Source organism: Mesoplodon densirostris, chromosome 8, assembly GCF_025265405.1.
Source record: "Mesoplodon densirostris isolate mMesDen1 chromosome 8, mMesDen1 primary haplotype, whole genome shotgun sequence".
NCBI lineage: Eukaryota > Metazoa > Chordata > Mammalia > Artiodactyla > Ziphiidae > Mesoplodon > Mesoplodon densirostris.
Window position 1 is genome coordinate 14,102,643 of NC_082668.1, and position 22,888 is coordinate 14,125,530.

Below are 22,888 nucleotides of genomic sequence, written 5' to 3' on the forward strand. Positions count from 1 at the left end.
TGTTCTAGTTCAAGCAGTCAGGCAGAGAGGAAATTCAACCTTACTCTGCCTTCTTGTTCTATTCTGGACCTCAGTGGACGAGGTGTGCCCACCCACATGGGGAGGGCCATCTACTTTGCTCAGTCCACCAATTCAAATACTGGTCTCTTCCAGAAACGCCCTCACAGACACACTGAGAAATCATGTTTAGCCAGCTCTCTGGGCATCCCGTGGCCCAGTCAAGTTGACACATAAAATTAACCCTCACACCTTCCTAATTTATGGATAAGGAAGCTGGCAATCAGAGAAGCAACTTTGACAAGGGCGCATAACTATGAAGTCACAGTCAAAATTTAAGCCAGCCCATGTGACTCCAGAGCCTGAAGCTTCACTGCTCTGCTATAACCCATATAAAAAAAAAAAAAAAAAAAACTTATTGGATTAGTAGTAAATGACTATACATAAGTCAGCTTGTATTATAAACAGCTTTAGACAAACAAGTTTCAGTGATTAAATTTAATTTCTAACCATGAAGCTAAGGTCTGAACTAATGCAACCCGCCAATGTGATTTCTGGGATTTAAAATATCACATATTTTGTATTAGTTTCCTATTGCTACTTTAACAAATTATCACAGTTTCGTGGATTAAATAACCCACATTGATTACCTTATGGTTCGGTGGGTCAGAACTCTGAAATGGGTCCCACAGGGCTGAAATCAGGCCTCCATTCCTTCTGGAGGTTCTGGGACGAATCTTTGCCTTGCCTTTTCCAGTTTCTGGAGACTGCCCATACTCCTTGGCTTGTGACCCCTTCCAGCAATGTCATTACTCTGACCTCTGTTTCTCTCCTCACATTTCTTATGACCCTGACTCTCCTGCCTCCCTCTGATAAGGACCTTTGCTATTACATTGGGCCCACTGGGCTAATCCAGTTTAATCTCCCCATCTCAAGACCCTTAATTTAATCACAGCTGCAAAATCCCTTTTACTATGTAAGGAGACATATTCACATATTCTGAGGATTAGGACTTGGGGGACATCCTGGAGGGCCATTATTCTGCCTATCACACCTTGTTATATGTCAACCATTTATAAACTTCTTAAAAGAACACCAATGAAACCACAGACCTCACTAACCTCATCTCCTTCCTCCACATCCATTTAATGCTCTTAAATTTTTTCCCTATAAATTCAGGACAGAGGTAAAAAATAATAATAATAAGGGAAAGGGCTATTACTACATTACAGAATATTTACTACATTGGTTGACCTCTTGACAAAGCCCATCTGAAAGGTGCAACCTCTGTCGACATATAAGATTTAATGAAAAAAGAAATGTTCTTACGGTTAAGTCTGGCTTTTAATCTCTCTCATGCTCATGTGCTTCCCAGAATCCTTGTAAAAGCCATGAGCTTTTCCACAAGAGAACATGTATATAATGAACTGCCTGGTGAATTCTGCAGTGCAGATTCAAAACCATTTTCTTCTTTTTTATTGCAAAAGATGATTGCATTAATTATAAACATGAATATAAATTCTTCTAAGGCACTGCTAAAATATAATGTGAGTATTTGCAGTATTTGTTACCAAGGAGTGTTAGCATTAATATGTAGTTTACTGGAATTCTTGAACACTTGTTTCAATCCCAGGTATTCCAACTAAAAAAAGAAAATTTCATTCTACTGCATTGTTAGTTTTTGTATGTTTTGAACTGTATATTGGCTTTTGTTACCAGGTTAGCATGCTGGTGTGTAATGAATATATCTAAGCTGTAAACCATTCTAATTCAGGAGTTCTCAAACCTTACCAGGCACAGAATCACCTGGAAGACTTGTTAAAACACAGATTACTGGAACGCACCCCAGATTTTTGGATACCATGTCTGGGATGGGGCCTGAGAAATTGCATTTCTAAACAACTTTCTCAGAGATGCTGATACCGCTGTTCCAGGGATGACACTGAAAATCTGTGTAATAAATTCCCTCCTGAACAATGTGAAAATAAAGTAACTATATATAGAGATGCACAGAGAGTCTCATAAAAACTAGTAGATAGGGCTTCCCTGGTGGCGCAGTGGTTGAGAGTCCGCCTGCCGATACAGGGGACACGGGTTCATGCCCCGGTCTGGGAAGATCCCACATGCCGCGGAGCGGCTGGGCCCGTGAGCCATGGCTGCTGAGCCTGCGCGTCTGGAGCCTGTGCTTCGCAACCGGAGAGGCCACAACAATGAGAGGCCCACATACCGCAAAAAAAAAAAAAAAAAAAAAAAAAAAAAAAAACTAGTAGATAATTTGCTTGGCTCTGTATCACCTTATTGCTTGATTTGACTGTTCAAGAAATTACCTAGTTGCTAATATTGAACTGAATGTCACTTACCTGCATGGGATCCTGGGATTCCAGTGTGACATGTGTTTTTGTCCTGGAAGATCCTATTAATTACTGACTAGTCCATCCTCCTAGTGACTCAAAGCCCCCTAACATCTTTCCCCTTGGTTGCTACCTCTGTATCATCCTACTTTGCAAGGCCATGGAGGGAATTAAATGACAACCTATGTGACAGAGGTTTGGAAACTGAAAAGCACTATCACATGTAGAGGGTTCCAAAGCCTTTCTTTCCAGGAACATGGAGGATGCTCCTAGTTAAGTATATTTTTCACCTATATCAATTTTATGTTTTATGTTTTTTTCAGAGGTGTTATTTACAGAGGAGAACATGACCTCTTTACAAAATGGCTCATTACTTAGTTACCACAATGTAATTTTTTACACAGTACATACCACATATCTTTTTGTGGTTTTTATAATGGATAGATTCCATGCTCCATTTACATCATTTTCAACTATGATGTTTCTCAACAATGTGCCTGTGGATCATCTGGGTATCTCGCTAAATGCAGATTCTGATTCCGTATGTCTGGGGTAGTGTCTGAGAGTCTGCATCTCTAATCAGCTCCCAAGTGATGCTTATACAACTGGGCCATGCACACACTCTGGGAGGCAAGGACCTACTATTCACTCAACTCATGTCCCTTGATGATAGGTCCTTAATCTGTGCCTTATTTACTTTCTACTGTCATGTCTGTGTGCGTGTGTGTAATTCATGGTGATATAAATTATCTAATGAGAAGCACTAGGTATTCTAAGTTATCGCCACAATAAAGAAGTAAAAATAACATCTTAACACATTACTGCTAGCGGGATGGATATTTATTGAGAGTTAAATTGTACTTCTAGTGCTGACTATTAAATTGTGGACCTAGATTTCAGTGAAAGACCTTTAAAAAGGCTAACATGCCTATGCTTTGTCTTGTCCTGACACTGGGAAAATGATTTCAATCTTAGCCCAGCTATTATCTCTTTCATTGCAGGTGAAAATTGAGCTACCAACACAACTTCATGAGAAACACCATATTTTTTTTTCTTTTTATCATGTCACTTGTGACATAAATGCAAAAGCTAATGCCAAAAAGAAGGAGGCTCTGGAAACACCAGGTATTGACAAGAAGCAATCTGAGATAGCTGTGCATGTTATCTCTGGAACTGAAATTGGAGAGTATTTGAAAAGCTCTGATTTATTGAGTTTTTTAAAGTGAAGTTTTGTATTCATAAATGATAAATAGCTTTATTTTTACTCCTCGCCTTGAAGGTTTGTACTGAAAAGTTTTCCCTTTGTTGTTCCTTTGCACAGTTGGATATGCTTGGCTTCCTCTCATGAGAGATGATCAGATAGCTTCTCAAGAGTACAATATCCCAGTAGCAACAAACCTGCCTCCGAATTATTTAAGCTTTCAAGATTCTGCAAGTGGAAAGGTATTGAGTGATGTATAACTTAAGAGAAAAAATACATGGGCTAAATGGCATGAGGTTATCTTCTTTCTGTTGTTTAAATTAACCCAACCTTGGTGTATGCATCCACTGTAATAAGGAATCAGGTGTACCTATGATATGTCAAATATCTTGTTTAGTTTGTGGCCAGTAGAAATGATCTGTTCAAAATGATCCCCTGGTATCACATTGGTTTCATTTACCAATATTACCAAATGTATTTGCATCTCTTATTTTCCATCTCTATAGGACTGTGAGGTTAATGGATCAGGATGACAAATTAATGTAAAGTAAATAACCTGTTTATTTCCTCTCTTTCAAATTGCCACAGTGACAGTAACAAACTCTTTTTTGCAGCATGGTGGGAGTGACATTAAATGGGTCGATGGTGGCAAACCACTTTTCAAAGTATCGACATTTGTTGTATCAACAGTGAATACTCAGGTGAGCGTGTTGTCCTGAAATATCAAAATCTTCTCTAACACGTAGAATCATAAACCTAGATTTACAGGAGGAGACTCACCATTCCACAAGGTGTCAGAAGAGCAGGTGATCAAAAAAGAAGAATGTTTCTGGCAAAACTGTATCCCTCTTCCAGAAGAGATCAAATGCCTTAATCCATAAAAGCTCAGGCACTATCAAACTGCAAACCAAAATTCCAGTAGTGTATTTATCAAGAGGGCACTTTCCTTGGAAGATGGTTTGCTTCCCATGACAACCCCCAAGTGTTAAAAATATGAAACGTTTAAAATAAAGACTTTGGACCTTTACCTTAAAACTCAGTCTAATTCACAATCCCTACCCAAGGCTCCTCTCATGGAAAGGCCACGAGGTTGGCAGAACTGTATTTGAGAGTCACCTCGGCCAATTTCTGGCCCAGCGACCCTGGACAAGTCATCTCAGCCCTGCAGTCCTGTGTCCTCAGCAGGAAAATGATAACAATAAAAAATCTCAACCTAAGGTGGTAGTGAGGCTCAAAATGAGAAACTGCACGTGAAAATATCTCATGAACTGCAAAACACTGTACAAGTGTAGTTAGTATCACTGTCAAATTACTGCAAACTCACCCCTTCCATTGCAAGGCAGCTTGCTTTACCACACTGTGAGGACTTTTGTAGTACTAATTATAAACAAACTATTACGAGTACATAGACTATGCATTGCTTCTTTCTTAAATTCAATGTGTACCTGGGTTTTTTTTGTGTGTGGCTTTTTGTTTGATTTTTTGCTTCATGCTGCTTTATCCCTAGCACATATTTGGTTACTAAGAAAAATGAAATAATCCAGGTACCACCATATATTGGATCAAAATGTCTTTCCGTAACTACTGGTGCCTCAAGCCAAATTTAGTCTTCTTCCCAAGTCCTATGCCCATGATTCCTTAAACCCATCTTTTCTCTGACGCCATCAGCCCCGGTCAAGTCCCACAAAATGGTCATTCTCCACCAAATCCTGCTTTAATATCTCTCAGAATGCCCCAAGTTTCTCTTTCCTACACCTCCAGCTGCTTTTCTCCAAACTACCCAGGTCTCTCTGTGACTCACCACTACTCTCCTTTCTGCACATCAGCTTCTACCGCCCATGCACTCGTCACCCTGGGGGACACCTTCTTCCTTCCTCCACAGTGGTATTTACCTCAATTTTCAAACATGCCAGACCCTATCCTGCACTGTGCCCTCTGTCTGCTTCATACCTCCAAGATCCAGGGATTTTGTGACACTCAGCCTTTCGTCAGCCAGGAGGGCGATCTCTCCCTCTCTACCTACCCTCCCCTGATTGGTTTGGGCAGCTCCTACCCAACCTTCAGATCTTGGCTCAAATGTTGTTTCCTCAAAGAAGCCTTCCCTGTCCCCTAACCCCTCAGATATGCTGTATCATCTTGTCATACACCCATACAGCACCCTGCTTTCCTTTGAAGCACTTGTCTAATTATGAGCAAATAGGTATGTGTGAAAATCATGGCATGATACCTGATTCCCGGGCATAATGGAAGGACCACAGAGGGGCTTTTCCTTGCCCCTGGCTCTGTCCTTTGTGCCTGACAAGGACCTGACACATAGTCAGCTTTCAAAAAATAACTGTCAAATAAATGAAGTGAAACTGAAAATATTACACACACATGCACACGTGCGTGCACACATGCACGCACACACATGCACACAGATGCCCCGACTTGAGGGGAACCCCAACCACAGATGCCCTCTAGAACTGACAAAGGCTGGAGAAACCCCCAGAGAGTGCACCTACACTAAAAGTCTGTATTCCACTTCCTGACTTCATAACTTTGACCCTCAACACAGAACTTAGGCATTTCCAAGGTGACACCCTTTTCAGGAAAGAGCATTAAAGGGCAGATTAGTTTGCTTAGGCTGCCATAACACAATACCAGACTGGGTGGCTTAAACAACAGAAATGTATTTTCTCACAGGTCTAGAGGCTGGAAGTCTGAGATCAAGGCGTCAGCAGAGTTGGCTTCTTCCAAGGCCTCTCTCCTTGGCTTTCCTCTGTTTGTGCACATCCAAGTTTACTCTTTCATGAGGACATCAGTCATATTGGACTAGGGCCACCCTAACTAATTACCTCTTTAAAGACCTTATCTTCAAATATCATTACATCCGGTGGTACTGGGAATTAGGACTTCAACATATGGTTCTGGGGAGTCAAGTTTTATCTCATGATGTCAGGTGGACTTCATAATTTTTTTATTAACTCTGACATTTTAAGTCTGAAAATATCCCTATGCATATTAAATTGTACCCATTCTCATGTGTGTTAAAGAATATGTAAGAAAAATTGGTAGAAGTCTGTGGAAGGAAGATGACAGAAGACAATTTAAAAAGAAAGAAAGGAAAGAACAGAGACAAGGGAAGTAATTCTCTAGCCATTATCATGTGGCCCAGAAAGAAAACAAATCTCTGAGAGTGAAATAGGAGAGGGGGTACTTTGTAGTTCAGGTCAAGCCCTCTGTGTGCTGGAATGCCTATGAAAATGAGAGATCTGTCATTATGCCTCCTGGACAAAGCACCTCACATCAAGGCATCTTGTCCTACAGAAGAGCTCACCTCCCATCACCATGATTGTCCCACAGCTTACGTGTCATCAAAAATCAAGACTTTCTTTTGCTGTTTCAGGATCCACATGTGAACGCATTTTTCCGACAATGCCAAAAAAGGGAGAAAGATATGTCTCAGTCACCTACCTCGAATTTCGTCCGTTCTTGTAAGGTAACATGACATGCAAATAGCTGCAATAGTCTCCAGGGTAGAAATGGGCAAAACAGACCTTTACATTTTGCATTGAGCAGCAAACTAAGGGGTAATTATTATCAAAGATTTTTAAACACCTTATCAATTCAGAGACTAAATGATTTTATTTCACAATTCCTAAAAGATGTCTGTGTGTTCATTAAAAAATAAGCAAAGATCAGTTTCTCCAAAATAAAAATGATTGAAAATCAGAATCAATTGACTCTAAATTCGTTAATTACATGTAGAGTCCTTGCAACATTACCCCCATGCCTGTATGTCATGCTAAATGCCATGAAAAATAAAGTCAAACAAAAGTGAGGTACAGTAGACATATTCAAGTTCTGAAGAACGTCAGTAAAATAATGTGCTTTAAATTTAATCAATGGCCTTTTTTTTTTTTGTCCTGCCAATTTAACAGAACTTACTGAATGTGGAAAAGATTCATGCAATCATGAGTTTTCTGCCTGTAATCTTGAATCAGCTCTTCAGGGTTCTGGTGCAGAATGAAGAAGATGAAATAAGCACAACTGTGACCAGGTATCCATAGCACAGCCTTAGGGGAAGAGATTTTATAAGCTGTGGTTACACACAACTTTGATTATAACCGAATGGCCACCTGATTGTGTATGCTTGCATTTCGTTTGAATACGTATCTCAAAGTTAAGTATGTCTCACTCTTGAGTTCTTACCTTCTAATCATCCATTACTATCATTCAAGTAAAGTTTTAGACCTCTTTTTTAACTTTGTGTTTTTAATTAAATATTTTATTTTGAGATAGAGGCACATGCAGTTGTAAGAAATAATGCAGAGAGAGTCCATGTTCTCTTTAGATGTTCCCAATGGTGGCATCGTGCAAATCTATAGGACAATATCACTCCAAGAATATTAACATTGATAGAATCAGGAGACAGAACATTCCCATCCCCACAAGAATCCCTCATGTTGCCCTTTTATTGACACACCTACTTCTTTCTCATCTCAATCTCCACTCCTTACCCTGGGCAACTACTAATCAGTTCTCCATCTCTAAAATTTTGTTACTTTAAGAATTTTATATATATTATATTGAAATTTTATATATAATATGAATATATAAAATTTTATATATAATATGTTAAAATGTACTCTATGCACCACATATTTATATAATAAATTGATGAGTTTATTATACTATTTTCAATTCATATATAAATTATTATATATATATATATATATGGATATGGAATTATATAGTGTCACAATATGTAACCTTTGGGGATTGGCTTTTTTCACTCAGCATAATTCTCTGGAGATTCATCTTGGTTGTTGCATCAATCAATCAATAGTTCTCTCCTTTTTATTTCTGAGTAGTATTCCACATCAAAAAATGTTTAAAAATTCACCTGTTGAAGGCTAGCTGGGTTGTTTCCAGTTTTGGTACATATAGCGTAAACATAAGTTTTCATTTCTTTGAAATGAGCGGTTGTTGGGTCATATGGTAGTTGTATGTGTTGATTTTAAGAACATGCCGAATCTCTTGCATTCCTATACGCTGATGATGAAAAATCTGAAAGAGAAATTAAGGAAACACTCCTATTTACCATTGCAACAAAAAGAATAAAATACCTAGGAATAAACCTACCTAAGGAGACAAAAGACCTGTATACAGAAAACTATAAGACACTGATGAAAGAAATTAAAGAGGCTACAAACAGATGGAGAGATATACCATGTTCTTGGATTGGAAGAATCAATATTGTGAAAATGACTATATTACCCAAAGCAATCTACAGACTCAATGCAATCCCTATCGAACTACCACTGTCATTTTTCACAGAACTAGAACAAAAAATTTCACAATTTGTATGGAAACACAAAAGACCCGGAATAGCCAAAGCAATCTTGAGAAAGAAAAATGGAGCTGGAGGAATCAGGCTCCCGGACTTCCAACTGTACTACAAAGCTACAGTCATCAAGACAGTATGGTACTGGCACAAAAACAGAAATATAGATGAATGCAACAGGATAGAAAGCCCAGAGACAAATGCATGCACATAGGGTCACCTTATCTTTGATAAAAGAGGCAAGAATATACACTGGAGAAAACACAGCCTCTTCAATAAGTGGTGCTGGGAAAACTGGACAGCTACATGTAAAAGAATGAAATTAGAACACTCCCTAACAGCACACACAAAAATAAACTCAAAATGGATTAAAGACCTAAATGTAAGACCAGACACTATCAAACTCTCAGAGGAAAACATAGGCAGAACACTCTATGACATAAATCACAAGATCCTTTTTGACCCACCTCTTAGAGAAATGGAAATAAAAAGAAAAATAAAGAAATAAGACCTAATGAAACTTCAAAGCTTTTGCACAGCAAAGGAAACCATAAACAAGACAAGAAGACAACCCTCAGAATGGGAGAAAATATTTGCAAATGAAGCAACTGACAAAGGATTAACCTCCAAAATTTATAAGCAGCTCATGCAACTCAATATCAAAAAAACAAACAAACCAATCCAAAAATGAGCAGAAGGCCTAAATAAATTTCCAACAAACACATGAAAGAATGCTCAACATCACTAATCATTAGAGAAATGCAAATAAAAACTACAATGAGGTATTACCTCACACCAGTCAGGATGGCCATCATCAAAAAATCTACAAACAGTAAATGCTGGAGAGGGTGTGGAGAAAAGGGAACCCTCTTGCATTGTTGGTGGTAATGTAAATTGATACAATCATTATGGAGAACAGTATGGAGGTTCCTTAAAAGACTAAAAATAGAACTAGCATATGACCCAGCAATCCCACTACTGGACATATACCCTGAGAAAACCATAATTCAAAGAGTCATGTAACACAATGTTCATTGTAGCTCTATTTACAATAGCCAGGACATGGAAGCAACCTAAGTGTCCATTGACAGATGAATGGATAAAGAAGATGTGGCACATATATACAATGAAATATTACTCAGCCATTAAAAGAAACGAAATTGATTTATTTGTAGTGAGGTAGATGGACCTAGAGTCTTTCATACAGAGTGAAGTAAGTCAGAAAGAGAAAAACAAATACCATATGCCAACACATATATATGGAATCTAAAAAAAAAAGTGGTTATGAAGAACCTAAGGGCAGGACAGGAATGATGATGCAGATGTAGAGAATGGACTTGAGGACACGGGGAGGGGAAGGTAAGCTAGGATGAAGTGAGAGAGTGGCATGGACATTTATACAATACCAAATGTAAAATAGATAGCTAGTGGGAATCAGCTGCATAGCCGAGGGAGATCGGCTCAGTGCTTTGTGATCACCTAGAAGGCTGGGATAGGGAGGGTGGGAGGGAGGGAGATGCAAGAGGGAGGAGATATGGGGATATATGTATATGTATAGCTGATTCACTTTGTTATAAAGCAGAAACTGACACACCATTGTAAAGCAATTATACTCCAATAAAGATGTTAAAAATTTTTTTAATTTTAATTAAAAATAACTTGCTGAATTGTTTTCCAGAATAGCTGTACTGTTTCTCTCCCACTAGATCTTATTTTTTTATGCTAAATTTTTCTTCAACTGTTCTCACTTTAAATTTGCCTGTACTATATTCTTTCAACATTACTAATCTGTCTTGTGACTTTGGCAGTTACAGTTTCCTCTTTCTAGAGATAGAATTCTTAATTATTGAATCAAATATTCCTAAAGTTCACTTTTTTTTAAATATTAGTCACAGCATTCTGGAAAAAAATTACTCTTCACATTGAAATGTTTCCAGTACATTCATAACTCACAGGCATATTATTAACCTCTTTCAGAATGAGAGTCTTTAACATCAGTTTTTTGTTTGTTTGTTTGGCTGCATTGGGTCTTCATTGCTGCACGCAGACTTTCTCTAGTTGCAGCGAATGGGGTCTACTCTTCGTTGCAGTACACAGGCTTCTCATTGCTATGGCTTCTCTTTTTGCAGAGCATGGGCTCTAGGCGCACCGGCTTCAGTAGGGCACGTGGGCTCAGTAGTTGTGGCTCGCGGGCTCTAGAGTGCAGGCTCAGTAGTCGTACTGCACAGGCTTAGCTGCTCAATGACATGCAGGATCTTCCCGGACCAAGGCTCGAACCCGTGTCCCCTGCACTGGCAGGCAGATTCTTAACCACTGCACCACCAGGGAAGTCCCCTTTAGCGTCATTTTTAAAGTAAAGCTCTGAAGCTCTAGAATAAAGTATCTCTAACAGTTCTACAATCAGGCAGTTCTGTAGCCAGATTAGAAGTTCCCAACTGTACCTTCAAGTTATGCCTTTTTCAACATGAGTATATGCATCTGTGTTGGCAAAACTCCTAAGTATTTCAGCAGATAGATCTGTTGAAATTCTGGGCTGTTCCTAAGCCCTACAGCCGTGGAGTAACTGGAAGTATTAATGTGAAGAAATCAACCCATACCACAACTGCTACTGGAAACCCTGACCCAGCTAAGAGGGAAAACCCAAAAACCTGCATTTTAAACTCATTAGTTTTTCCAAAAGCATGTATATAACACCTCTAGGTTGGAAGACAAGCCCTTTTAAAGTGGAACATGATAGTTGGAGGTTAAAGAAGTTTTAATAAGGTACTAAAAATGATCCTTTTTCCAAGAAAACAATGTCAGCAAACACATAGACCATAATAGCACATACAACTTGGGCAAAAATGTCTCCAGTATGGTATTGCAGCCATAATACATTACTTATATTGTAGTGTTTAGAGATTTCATGGTTGGAAATGGCTAACGGGTATTGTAGATGTTAAACACCCAGTATTGGGGGATAAGGGGGGCGGGGAGAGTCTGAAATTGGTTCATTCATTCATTCAACAACGATTAAGAACCCAGTTTACCAAGCACTCCAGTGACAAACCAAGTGGTATTTTCCTGCCTTCTCCAGAAAGTCCACTGAACAGCATTGCTTTTCCAGGGTTCTGACTGACATCGTGACCAAGTGCCATGAGGAGCAGCTGGACCACTGCATCCAGTCCTATATTAAGGTACAAAATTGCCGCCTGGGCATTGGTCATATCCCCTTGCGCTGTGTGGCTTTTCTCATTTCCTGTCTGCAACAAATGGGAAGTTTCCCCCTTTAGCTAGACGGTGCCTACCACAGTCGTATCAGACATTCCCCTTAGCTACTTAGAATCCCTTCTTTTTGCATTGATGGGCTCAATGTATTGTTTCAATGTATAAATGTATAAATAATGTGTATATATGCAAATGAATATTTATATGGGGAGAGAGAGCAAAGAAAGAGAGGAGAAAACTAAAGTATTGTCCTTTGAAGTCAACATTACAAATAAATGAAATTCCTCTATAAATTTAAGGAAGATGTTTCCTGTTGGTTTGTTGAATGCGCTATGTTTCTTCTGTAATGTTTTCTTAGCTCTTTTTATTGTTTTCTCAGGCATTATTTCATTTTGCCAGTTACTGTATATTTGTACCTGCTTCTGGTATGTTAAGTCCTTTATCCTCTGGCATGAACCACTAGCCCATCCCATCAGTGTGCACTGCTTCCTCCAGTGGCCTTCGTCAGATGTTCACTTGGATATGTTTATATTCTCATTTTCAGTTGGCCTGTGACTTAATGCCAGTGAACTTGTGATGATGTTTGCACATTCTAGTTCCAACCTAAAAGTCATCTTCTTGAGTGAAGAGAAAAAATCCATCCAGACATAAATGAAAGTACCTTATATTCCTTTATGATGCATAGAGGACCTAAATTTCAATATTTATGCACAGATTGTATCTTTAAGAGACATAGACCTTTTTATTAAAAGATATATCCATTAATATATAGATAGACATTTATCCATATGTTTTAGATGTCTAGAAAGATGACTAGAGAAGAATTTGGCATCTTCTGTGACAGAAATGCTCCTGCAAAAGGAAATAACTAGAAATTTTATTCTGGAGTGAACCCTTCTGAGATGCCATCAGTGAGGAATTTTTCTCATTACAGTTTTATATTTACATGTTTTCTACCTGTCAGAAATGTTAGATGCCTTCCCAAATATCTAAGTATGAGTGTGTGCCATTCCTTAAAATAGCCCATATGCCAAAAATAGTTTCTTCACAATAATTTCCCTACGGCAAAATTTTACCCAATAAGATCTACAATTCAACTGCAGAAGGCCAGTTCCACCTACAAATGCCTTTTTAGTTTGCTCTCTAAGACAGAATCATAACTTACTTTTATAGCATATTGAAGACTTTACTGTTCAACAGAAATCTATAGAATTTTCATTCTCTCGACACTTACCCCAGTTTTCCATTTCAATTGCCAAAGAGGCTGAGAAGAAAAAAAATTCCCCAATCCTTATTACACAAAGTCATCTCCTTTTCCACACACATATTATTTACCTTGTTCCAATGGAATCACTGAAAATTGCATTGAGAACCCACTGATGTTGTGGTTATTTTTGTGACAGCCAAGGCTAGTTCCTGATGAGAGCCTTAAATCAGCTCTCAGATGTTATCTGTGATGTTCTTGGAGCATTGTCCTGGAAATGCACCCTGGAAAGGTCTTTATTTTTAAGCAGGATGTTTGAAATATCCTGATGAGACCTTTTGATTTTGTAATGTAAGAAGCTGTGTATTTAGTTTGCTTTGAAGTGGTTCAAATCTAGAAATACACCTATGTGGAATTTCAAGCTGATAAAAATTCCTAAAGATATAACATAATTTCATATATCTAAAACAAATACAGCTGAATAAATATAACCAACTGGAATTTTACTCTGGAAAGAACATTAAAGTAGCAAATGGAAAACTAGATTCTAGTTAAAGTTAAAGAGTTAACTTGGAGCAATCAACCTCTCTGAGCCTCATTTTTCTCCTCTGTGAAGTGAGATGGGGGAGACCATATGAATAACTAGGGCTATGACTCTGTGATTTGACTCCTGCTGCAGTACATGGCTGACAACCTGACCTTGACCAAGGAGTATGATTTTTTTTTTTACCAGTGGTGGAAAAAATTATTTTGTAGTACATTAAGCCCCACACTTAAGAATATAATGAAAACTGGTACCAATACGTGCTTTGATGTCCTTGAAAGATGGGATAGCTGATATAATTCAAACCTATTCAGAAGTAATCTAAACACCATTTCAAGTTCAGTGGTGCTAAATGCTGCTAACTCACTCCATCTACGATATCCAAAATGCACACATACACCATGTCTTTTTCAAAAATGTATACCTAAGGTCAATCTAATTAAATTCCATGGTTTACAGCAATTTGTAGGACTGATATGGTCTAGCCAAAATTTTTTAAATTTCAGAGCTAGTCAAAATGCCCTTGGGGCTAAATTACTGGGCATGGGATTAGACAGTTGATGACATTTCCCTCATATGAGTCATAATCCATGAGGGGGAAAATCATACTACTCTTGATTTTAGCTAGTTTCATGCATTTCTTAGCCTTGTTTTTCTCCTTTGGGATGAGCATGGAGAAGTTAGGCCCCATCAGAATGATTTAGATGTCAATGGCCTATGAAGTTCAAAGAAATAATTATAGACCCAAATGCAAAGCGCCTCTGCTTTGTTTCTTGCCTGCCTTCATCCTTGACTGTAGTGAAGTCCAAATTTTGAATATTATGAAGAAATGACCTTCCTTGAGGCAAGCCCAACTCATAAGTAAAATATTATAATTCAGTAATAAGCATTTTGTATTTTAAATATACGTGCATGAATTGATACTTAAAATATATGAAGAAATATGGAAAACTAAACCATGACATGCACTCAGTGGTGAATGCCAACACCAATCTTTTAAGAAAAAAAAGCGAGAAGCATTAGTTATCTTACTGATGGCCAGTTATTATGAACCTGTTGGTTGCCATGTCTCAGCATGAGATGGTAGTGGACCCTGGGCTTGTGGGCAGCTCACCTGCTGGCCTCTGGAAGGTGCCTGCTTCCCCACTTGGCTATTTGAGTGGGTGCTCTACCCTTTCAGGATGAAGAAATGCTACCATGCCACCCACCTGTTGCCAGTGGAAGGAAGGAGAAGGGGAAATGTATCCTAAGTAGGTGGGTCAAAGCCCTCCATGTTTCCTTGAACCCTCTAAATTGCTCTCTGATCTTCTTTGTGATTTCTACAAAGAACGTTTCAAGGAGAACTTAGGTGAGCAAGGCTCTACCAGTGCAAAGCCCTCAATAAGAGCAGGTGTGTATTACACTTATCATTGGGCCTTCATTTATTTCATGACAAAATCTGGCATGAGCAGATAATTTTGAGACATGAGTTATTCTTGGAATGTAATTTTTGATGCTTTGTTTTTAAGTATTTAACTTTTTTCACTTTTTGGATTTTCTTCAGTTTGTGTTCAAGACCACAGCATGCAAGGAGAGAACTATACATGAGGAACTGGTTAAAAATGTGACTGGTCTTTTGCAATCAAATGACTCCACAACAGTCAAGCATGTCCTGAAGGTAAAGAATTTAAAGACGGTCCTTTCATTGGGATGGCTTACACTCAACCCTAAAGGTGATAGGATTCATTGATTTTTTTTTTTTTTTTTTTTTTTTTTTTTTTTTTTTTTTTTTTGCGGTACACGGGCCTCTCACTGTTGTGGCCTCTCCCACTGCAGAGCACAGGCTCCGGACGCGGAGGCTCAGCAGCCATGGCTCACGGGCCTAGCCACTCTGCGGCATGTGGGATCTTCCCAGACCGGAGCACGAACCCGTGTCCCCTGCATCGGCAGGCGGACTCTCAACCACTGTGCCACCAGGGAAACCCTGGATTCATTGATTTTTATAGATCATTTCTCTAATAGTTTCTGGTATAAGCTTCATGTTGAAATGGTAACATATGAACCTATTAAGAAAAAGAGATCCGTGTCAAGAGAACAGATCATTTTAACAAGTAGAATGGACTCAAGTTCAGTCCTTTGGCCTAAAGGCAGAATGAATGACTATTAAGAATGACCCAAAACATTCAAAAATGCTAAGTGTACCCAAAATAAAGTTTATTGGGTTTTCAGGCACAGTAAGAGGAAAACTACCAACAAAAGGATTAATGATGTAGTAATGAATATACTGACAGCAGAGAAGAGGCAGAGAAACAGCCACTCTTTGACCCCCAAAAGTTGAAACACATGCATTTGTAGTAATATAAGAAGAGATGGTGAGAAGCTGATAAAGATGTAACTTATAGACTTGTGAATTCAGTCCGCTGCTAAATTAATTATCTATCATGACTTGACAGATAGATGATTGATTAGTAAGTAGCTAGAAGGGGAGGCTGAAGGCTGGATCAATAAGCATCAGCAGGAGTTCACTAAAATCAAATTTTCCTAGGCCAAGCAGTTTGTTTGTTTAAATTTAAATTAGCCGTATGAGTATATTCATTCAGTTTATCCAACAAGTATGTTCCAAGTGCCTTCCTTGTGACAAGCACCATCCTCACCATCCTAGGCATTTGGAATGCATTTAGAGAATAGAATAAAGATCTCTGCCCTTGGGAAGCTTACATTCTACTGCGGGATAAAAACAGTAAATGACACACGTAATAGCAAAGTTAATTAAATTGTACGTTTGGAGGTGAGAAGTAGCCTAGGAAAAGAAAATGTCGAGCAGGTAAATGGAATGGGGAGTCCTGAGTATGCAGGGTGAGGTTTGCAGTTTTAAATAGAATGGTCAAGGTAGAGCTCATGGAGAAGGTAATACCTCAGCAAAAAATGTGAAGAAAGTGAGGGAGCTGAAGATGTTTAGGGTAGAACATTAAAGATAGAGGGGAAAACATACCGTATTTATCTTTGTCTGACTTATTTCACTAAGCATAATACCCTCCGAGTTCATCCATGATGTCACAAATAGCAAAATTTCATTCACTTATATGTGGAATCTAAAAAGTAAAACAAACAAGTGAATATAACAAAACAGAAACAGACTCACTGATACAGAGAACTAACTAGTGGTTCTGAGATGGGAGAGGAGTTGGGGGAGGGGAAAAATAAGTGAAGGGGATTAACAGGTACAAACTGTTAGGTATAAAATAAGTTACAAGGATGTAATGTAGAGCGCAGGGTATATCGCCAATATTTTTATAATAACCTTATATGGAGTACAATCTATAAAAATATTGCATCATTATGTTGTGCACCTGAAACTAATATAACATTGTTAAGTCAGCTATATTTCGAAAAAAAAAAGGTAGAGGGGAAGACCTGTATAACCTTGTAAGGCATCAGCGTACCTAGTGGATATGTCTGAAAGAGGGCAGGGAGGCCAATGTGGCTGAAGCCACGTGAGCAAAGAAAAGCGGAGGCAAAAAAAAAAAGAAAAGCAGAGGCAAGTTGAAGTCAGAGAGGCAGCGGGAGGTTTGGCAGGTAATGTAAGGCCTGTGGGCCATTGCAAGGGTTTTGGCTTCCACTCAGAGAGAAACTGGTCAGAAGACTTTGAGTGGAGGAGTGACTTAAGCTGATCTCGGTTCAAAAGGATCGCTCTGATGGCTGCTTAGAGAATAGACTGTAGTGGGGTGAAAGAGGAGATGAGGCTGCTGAAGAAGGCTGCCTGCCTAGCATCCATGTTGCCACAAATGGCATCATTTCATCTTTTTAATGGCTGCATAATATCCCACTGTATACATGTACCACATCTTCTTCATCCATTCGCCTGTCAGTGGGCATTTAGGTTGCTTCCATGTCTTGGCTATAGTAGACAGTGCTGCAATGAACATTGGGGTGCATGTATCCTTTTGAACCATGTTCTTCTCCAGATATATGCCAAGGAGTGGGATTGCTGGATCAGATGGTAGTTCTATTTGTAGTTTTTTAAGGAACCTCCATACTGTTCTCCATAGTGACTGTACCAATTTACAGTCCCACCAACAGTGTAGGAGGGTTCCCTTCTCTCCACACCCTCTCCAGCAGGGTCCTCTGGGGAGAGTCAGTGTTCAGTTAAAAGACAAGGCAAAGGGAATGTTTGGAGGAGAAGTTCCATCTTCAGGAGATTTTATTGGTGATGGACCATGTGTTCCAGACCAAAGGTATGGTGGGTGGGTTTCAGGAGATGAGAAGCAGTGAGATACACAAGGGGATGTGCAACACCTCCAGAGACCAGAGGGCAGGAGACGAGTGAGGCTTCTTCTGTCATCAGACGTGAACAGAGGCAAGAGGCTCAATGGGATTAGTCCTGGTGGATTCAAGGTAAATAGTGTAGGTGGGGCTGAGTGCTGAGGGGTGGAGAGGGACAGGTGTCAGTTAACTCAAGAGACAAATGTTAGAACATTTGGCATGGTGGTTAAAAATATTATTTAGGACAAGGTGGGGTGCCTTGTGTTAATTAAATATTCCCAACAGCATGAATTTCACTTCCAATATCAAGTTTACTAAGGAATGACCCCCTTTTTAAGCCAGAGCTGCCCCTTTAGAGCTTAAACGTCCTTTCTTCCTCATCTCAGTCAATCTTCCAACGTTAGAACCCGGAACTCAAAAGTTCTTAACAGCGTGGTTGGTATCAGCCTAAAATTGGATATAGTTCAGATGCCCATCCACAGTAGAGCAGATAGGTAAATTGGGATTATATATGTGATGCGGTGACAATAGAGGACCCCCAGCTACCTAGCTCCACATAAATAAACCTCAGAAAAGAATTTGTTGAATGAAAAGGCAATCACAAGAGAATACATACAGGATGATTCCATTTATTTAAAGTTCAGTGGCAGGCAAAACTGAATATTACTTCAATGTATGATATTGATAGCAAAATTATGAAGGAAAGCAAGGGAGTGATGAGCACAAAATTCAAAATTGTTATCTGTGCTGGAGAGGCTGGGAAGGGAAGAGGCTCAGGGAAGTGTATTCTTTGTAAGTGTACACAGTATGTGATATATATTTTTTGTATCTGGGTTAAGTAAGACCCTTAGATCCAAGAAAGAGGGGCCTCCACTCTTGAATATGCTTTGATCTTCTCCAAATGCACCCCTTCTCATAAGAAAAAGTATGAGAAGAGCCAAGAGCAATGCTCCTGGGAGCCCCTACCGCCTCTTCAGGACCTATAAGAATCCCCAGGAGCCCCTACCTAAAGGGTTTATAGGTTTATTCCTGGGCATGCTTAGATCTCTTTCCTAAGTCCATTCTTCAGAGGGAAAATCTGGAGTGTAACCCAAGACCCAAGGTGGGAGCAGTGTTTGGTGGGAGAGAGGGACCAGTTTGTGGGCAACACCTGGATTTGCAGGCTGGACAGTCACCCAGGTGCCCCAGGCCCCTCAGTGTAGGGCAGAGCCTCAGGTGAGAAGAGGGGTTGGGCCCCACGTTCTGGGACAGCATTCCAAGTTGTCATGAAGTTATATTTGTCAAGATAGGAGGATCCAATATATGTTATTTAAGACTCTGTTAACTTGACTTTGAACTTTTAGATATTTTCACACGTGGCTTCCATTTTCACTCTTGCCTCTATCCCTGGCAATGTTAGGGGTGGGTCTGCTACACCATATTTTAAGGTAAAAAAGTTTTACTTAGTTTTTTTAACTAAGTATAACAGATAGAATGCCCAATGAATAAGTATTTCATAAGACTACTGTCTACTCAGCCATGTCTAGCAAACCAGTATCTTGTTTTAGTTTAAACAGTCTTTGAGATGACTGAGGAACAGAAATATCTGGTATTTACTTTTACCATTAGAACTTTGCTAAGGATGATCCTAACATAATGGAGAATATACTATCGTTCTGATGCACTTAATTTCAAAGAATACATTTTAAGATAAAGGTTTTATAAAATTACATGTTGTGAAGAATGGAATTATCATTATTTTGCTATAAGATGATAAATTTCTGGTTGTCTTTTCTTTTCCTAACAGCATTCCTGGTTCTTCTTTGCAATTATCCTAAAATCCATGGCACAGCACTTGATTGACACAAATAAAATTCAGGTACGTTCATAGGTAATGGAATAGCATCCAACAAATGTGAGACATGATTGTGTGTATCAGTATAGGTCCTTCAGAAGCAGATGCCAGGACAAGATTAGAAGTACAAAAATGACTACAAAGGATAAAGGGACAGGCAAAAGGACTAGGAAGTTCTGACACCTGTGAATGGAGATGCCAAAGGAAGGAGGATCGGCTAGAAAGAGGCTTGCAGTGAGAAAGTTGTAGGTGGGCCAATGGGCTGTCTGAGAGCAAAGAATGTTCATGAGAAAAGTCCTGCATCAGGCAGATGGCCTGGCTCCATTACCACTGCAAGCTCAGTAATTACTCAGAGCAGCCGGAGAGAACGTGGCCTTGGCATGAACTCTTGAGTGGGTCCCAAAGGCTTCGTAGTTATTTCATTCATCCCAGTAGACTTTTTCTCAAGGGAGTATCTGAGCTATGCACATCTTCGACTGCCACCCGTGGTCCACAGTCCACAGCTTACACTACCTTTCACATATGATTATGAATCTTCTCCTCCACAGTTCCCATGGGCCTCTCCTTCCTGAAAGGAAACGTACAAAAGGGAGGCTAGTGGGATTAACTGTAGCCCCTGTTACTATAGTTGGTCTCGGAACCCCGTGCAGTTCTCATCACCTCCCTCCTCTACCATCCATTCTAGATTGCCCTCACCCTCAGCCAGCAGCTCTGAAGATCTTGGTGACTTACTGTGTTGTGACCCAGACCCTCATTCCAGAGTGGTCCAAGGTGGTCTCAGCCTCTGGGAGTCATACTCTACTCAGACCATTTATAGTTACAATTGGGTAGGGAGTATCAAGAAGCACCCAAGTGGATTGCCTGAGTTTCACACGTATTTCTCTTGTCCTCACTGTGGGTAAGACTGAGGGGAAACCTCTGACTCTTACCCCTCCCTCACTGGGAGACTGAATCAGAACAATATTGCATGGGGTGGGAATGGTGGTGAATAGCAATATTGTCTCCATTTACACTCTTGGCTGGGGAGGGGCAGTGTCAGAGGCTTACACTTGGCCTTCTCCACCAGGATAGCTCCACAGGTCAAGCATCCAGTGTGTGGTTACTCTAGATGCTAATTATGTCAATACAAATTATACATTTGGACCAGGTAAATGACTGTTTGGTGGATTTTTGAACCCAGTGGACTCTCTGCTAACAGAACTTTAGGCAGGGCAACTTTATTAATCCTGTGAGTTTCCACTCTAAATGGGGTGGACATGGTGGTGTTTTGGTCTCCAGATGGCAGTATCAACTCAGATCTTCTGGCCAATAGTTCTTGAAATATATGAATATTCCCCTCCACCTAGTATAGTCACCTGAGGAAAGCCTTTGGAGAAGGACTGGTAGAATCATTACAGTATGTACTTATCAAAGGTCTGTAGGGGGCTTTCTTTAGGGACCCTGCCTCCTCTTCAGTCAATATGTACCAGATCTGAAAATTGACTGAGATCCAAGAACAGAGAGAGGATTCATGTCTATTTACTGGAACAAACATCCTCATCTCCTGATTGTCCAGCCTTGCCTTCTTGGTGGACATTAAGCATCGCCATTGTTGGCTGCTGATTGTCTCGTCCCTAGGGCTTCCAACATGTCATTAATCAGCTCTGTAGCTCCCTGAGAGTCAAGCCCCCTTGACTGCTCTCCAGATTTGCCATTTGTTTTGGTAATCGTAACCCCCTGGCCCCTGGAGATTAGGTGCAATCACATGGCCTCTGTTATATTGATGACCTTCATCCTCATGACTATTAGTGAGCCAGCACTGTGACTGCCTCTCTCACCTGCAGATGGGAGACACCACCGAACGGTCTTAGGGATGTCGGTCCCCAGTACCTTCCTGATGGCCTTGGTGGATAGTGGGTCTTCTGGGCTCATATTTCCATTCCTACATGTCCACCTTCATCTGCTTCTTTATTCCTTCCTCATTCATCTGCCAGGGCAACCTAGGCATTTCCATTCTGCTTAAAATGAGCCATCTCCAGGATTCTAAGAGCCAACTAACAGTGAGTGGTCCATCCCTTGAGGTCTTATTTAAGCCCATGTCCTGACAAAGTGCCCTTATGTCAATGAATTTGAATTTATCCATTCTTGTGTTCTGGCCATCTTGGTCAAACACACTCAACATCCAATCTCAGTGGTACTCCCACTGTGGCTTCTTCTGGTACATGCTAACTAATTCTTATAACTCCCTGGGGTATATGCTCTTCCTTACCTTATTAGGCCCAGCAGGTTCACAGCTGAGTTAAGCTGGTGTTTAATTCCAGTTCATGACCTGAGCTCCAGGAGAGGAGGAAGGACAGCTCCTGAGGGGTTTGCCTGGACTCTTGCAGGTAGAGACCTTTGCAGTGTGTTCCCACCCAGGAGAAGTGCTGACTCTTAATAGAGAGGGATGGGGCACTGAGGATTCAGGGGAGTCTGCCAAGCCACCATCCTTGGGTCATCCATCCACATGCCCCATCCATGCCTCCAGACCTCAGGCCTTTCCAAACATGGCCTTGACATAAACATAACAGACCTGCCTTGGCTGCACATCTAATCATCTCTGCTATTCTATAACTCTTAGTTATTAAGTCCTATGTTTGCTTTTCATCTGTGTCTGCTCTTCTACTTCCAGAGATAAGAGCCTCCTGTCCGGGAGGAAGAGAAAATCTAACATGAAGCTAAGAATGATTCCTATCTCTCTGTTCTTAAGCTATATCAGGAAACCTCACCACTGTGATCCTTGCTCTGTCACTAACATGTTAGATGATTTAAAAAAGAGACACTAAACATCTCAGAGTCTGTCCTCCCATCTGTAAAAAGAACAAATTGGACTAAAATCCTTTAGTTCCCACCAGTATGTATCTGCTAAAATATATAGGTCACAAAACACCCTTATGAACAGCCCAAGAATAAAGGAACTCATCATAAACAAGAGTTTATCTTCACTGATTCAAGTTCCCT

At 40.0% G+C, this 22,888-nt stretch overlaps 1 protein-coding gene across 8 annotated transcripts in view; it reads left to right on the forward strand.

Moving 5' to 3' along the window:
- DOCK10 (dedicator of cytokinesis 10) overlaps positions 1 to 22,888 on the forward strand; it is a 288,876-nt gene that overhangs the window by 213,239 nt on the left and 52,749 nt on the right. For all 8 annotated transcript variants that reach the window (XM_060107388.1, XM_060107385.1, XM_060107391.1 and 5 more), the window contains 8 exons: positions 3,350 to 3,473; positions 3,670 to 3,791; positions 4,164 to 4,250; positions 6,938 to 7,030; positions 7,473 to 7,591; positions 11,985 to 12,054; positions 15,377 to 15,490; positions 19,862 to 19,933. In XM_060107388.1, the coding sequence (XP_059963371.1) occupies positions 3,350 to 3,473; positions 3,670 to 3,791; positions 4,164 to 4,250; positions 6,938 to 7,030; positions 7,473 to 7,591; positions 11,985 to 12,054; positions 15,377 to 15,490; positions 19,862 to 19,933 (801 nt within the window). The remainder of the gene's footprint in view (positions 1 to 3,349; positions 3,474 to 3,669; positions 3,792 to 4,163; positions 4,251 to 6,937; positions 7,031 to 7,472; positions 7,592 to 11,984; positions 12,055 to 15,376; positions 15,491 to 19,861; positions 19,934 to 22,888) is intronic.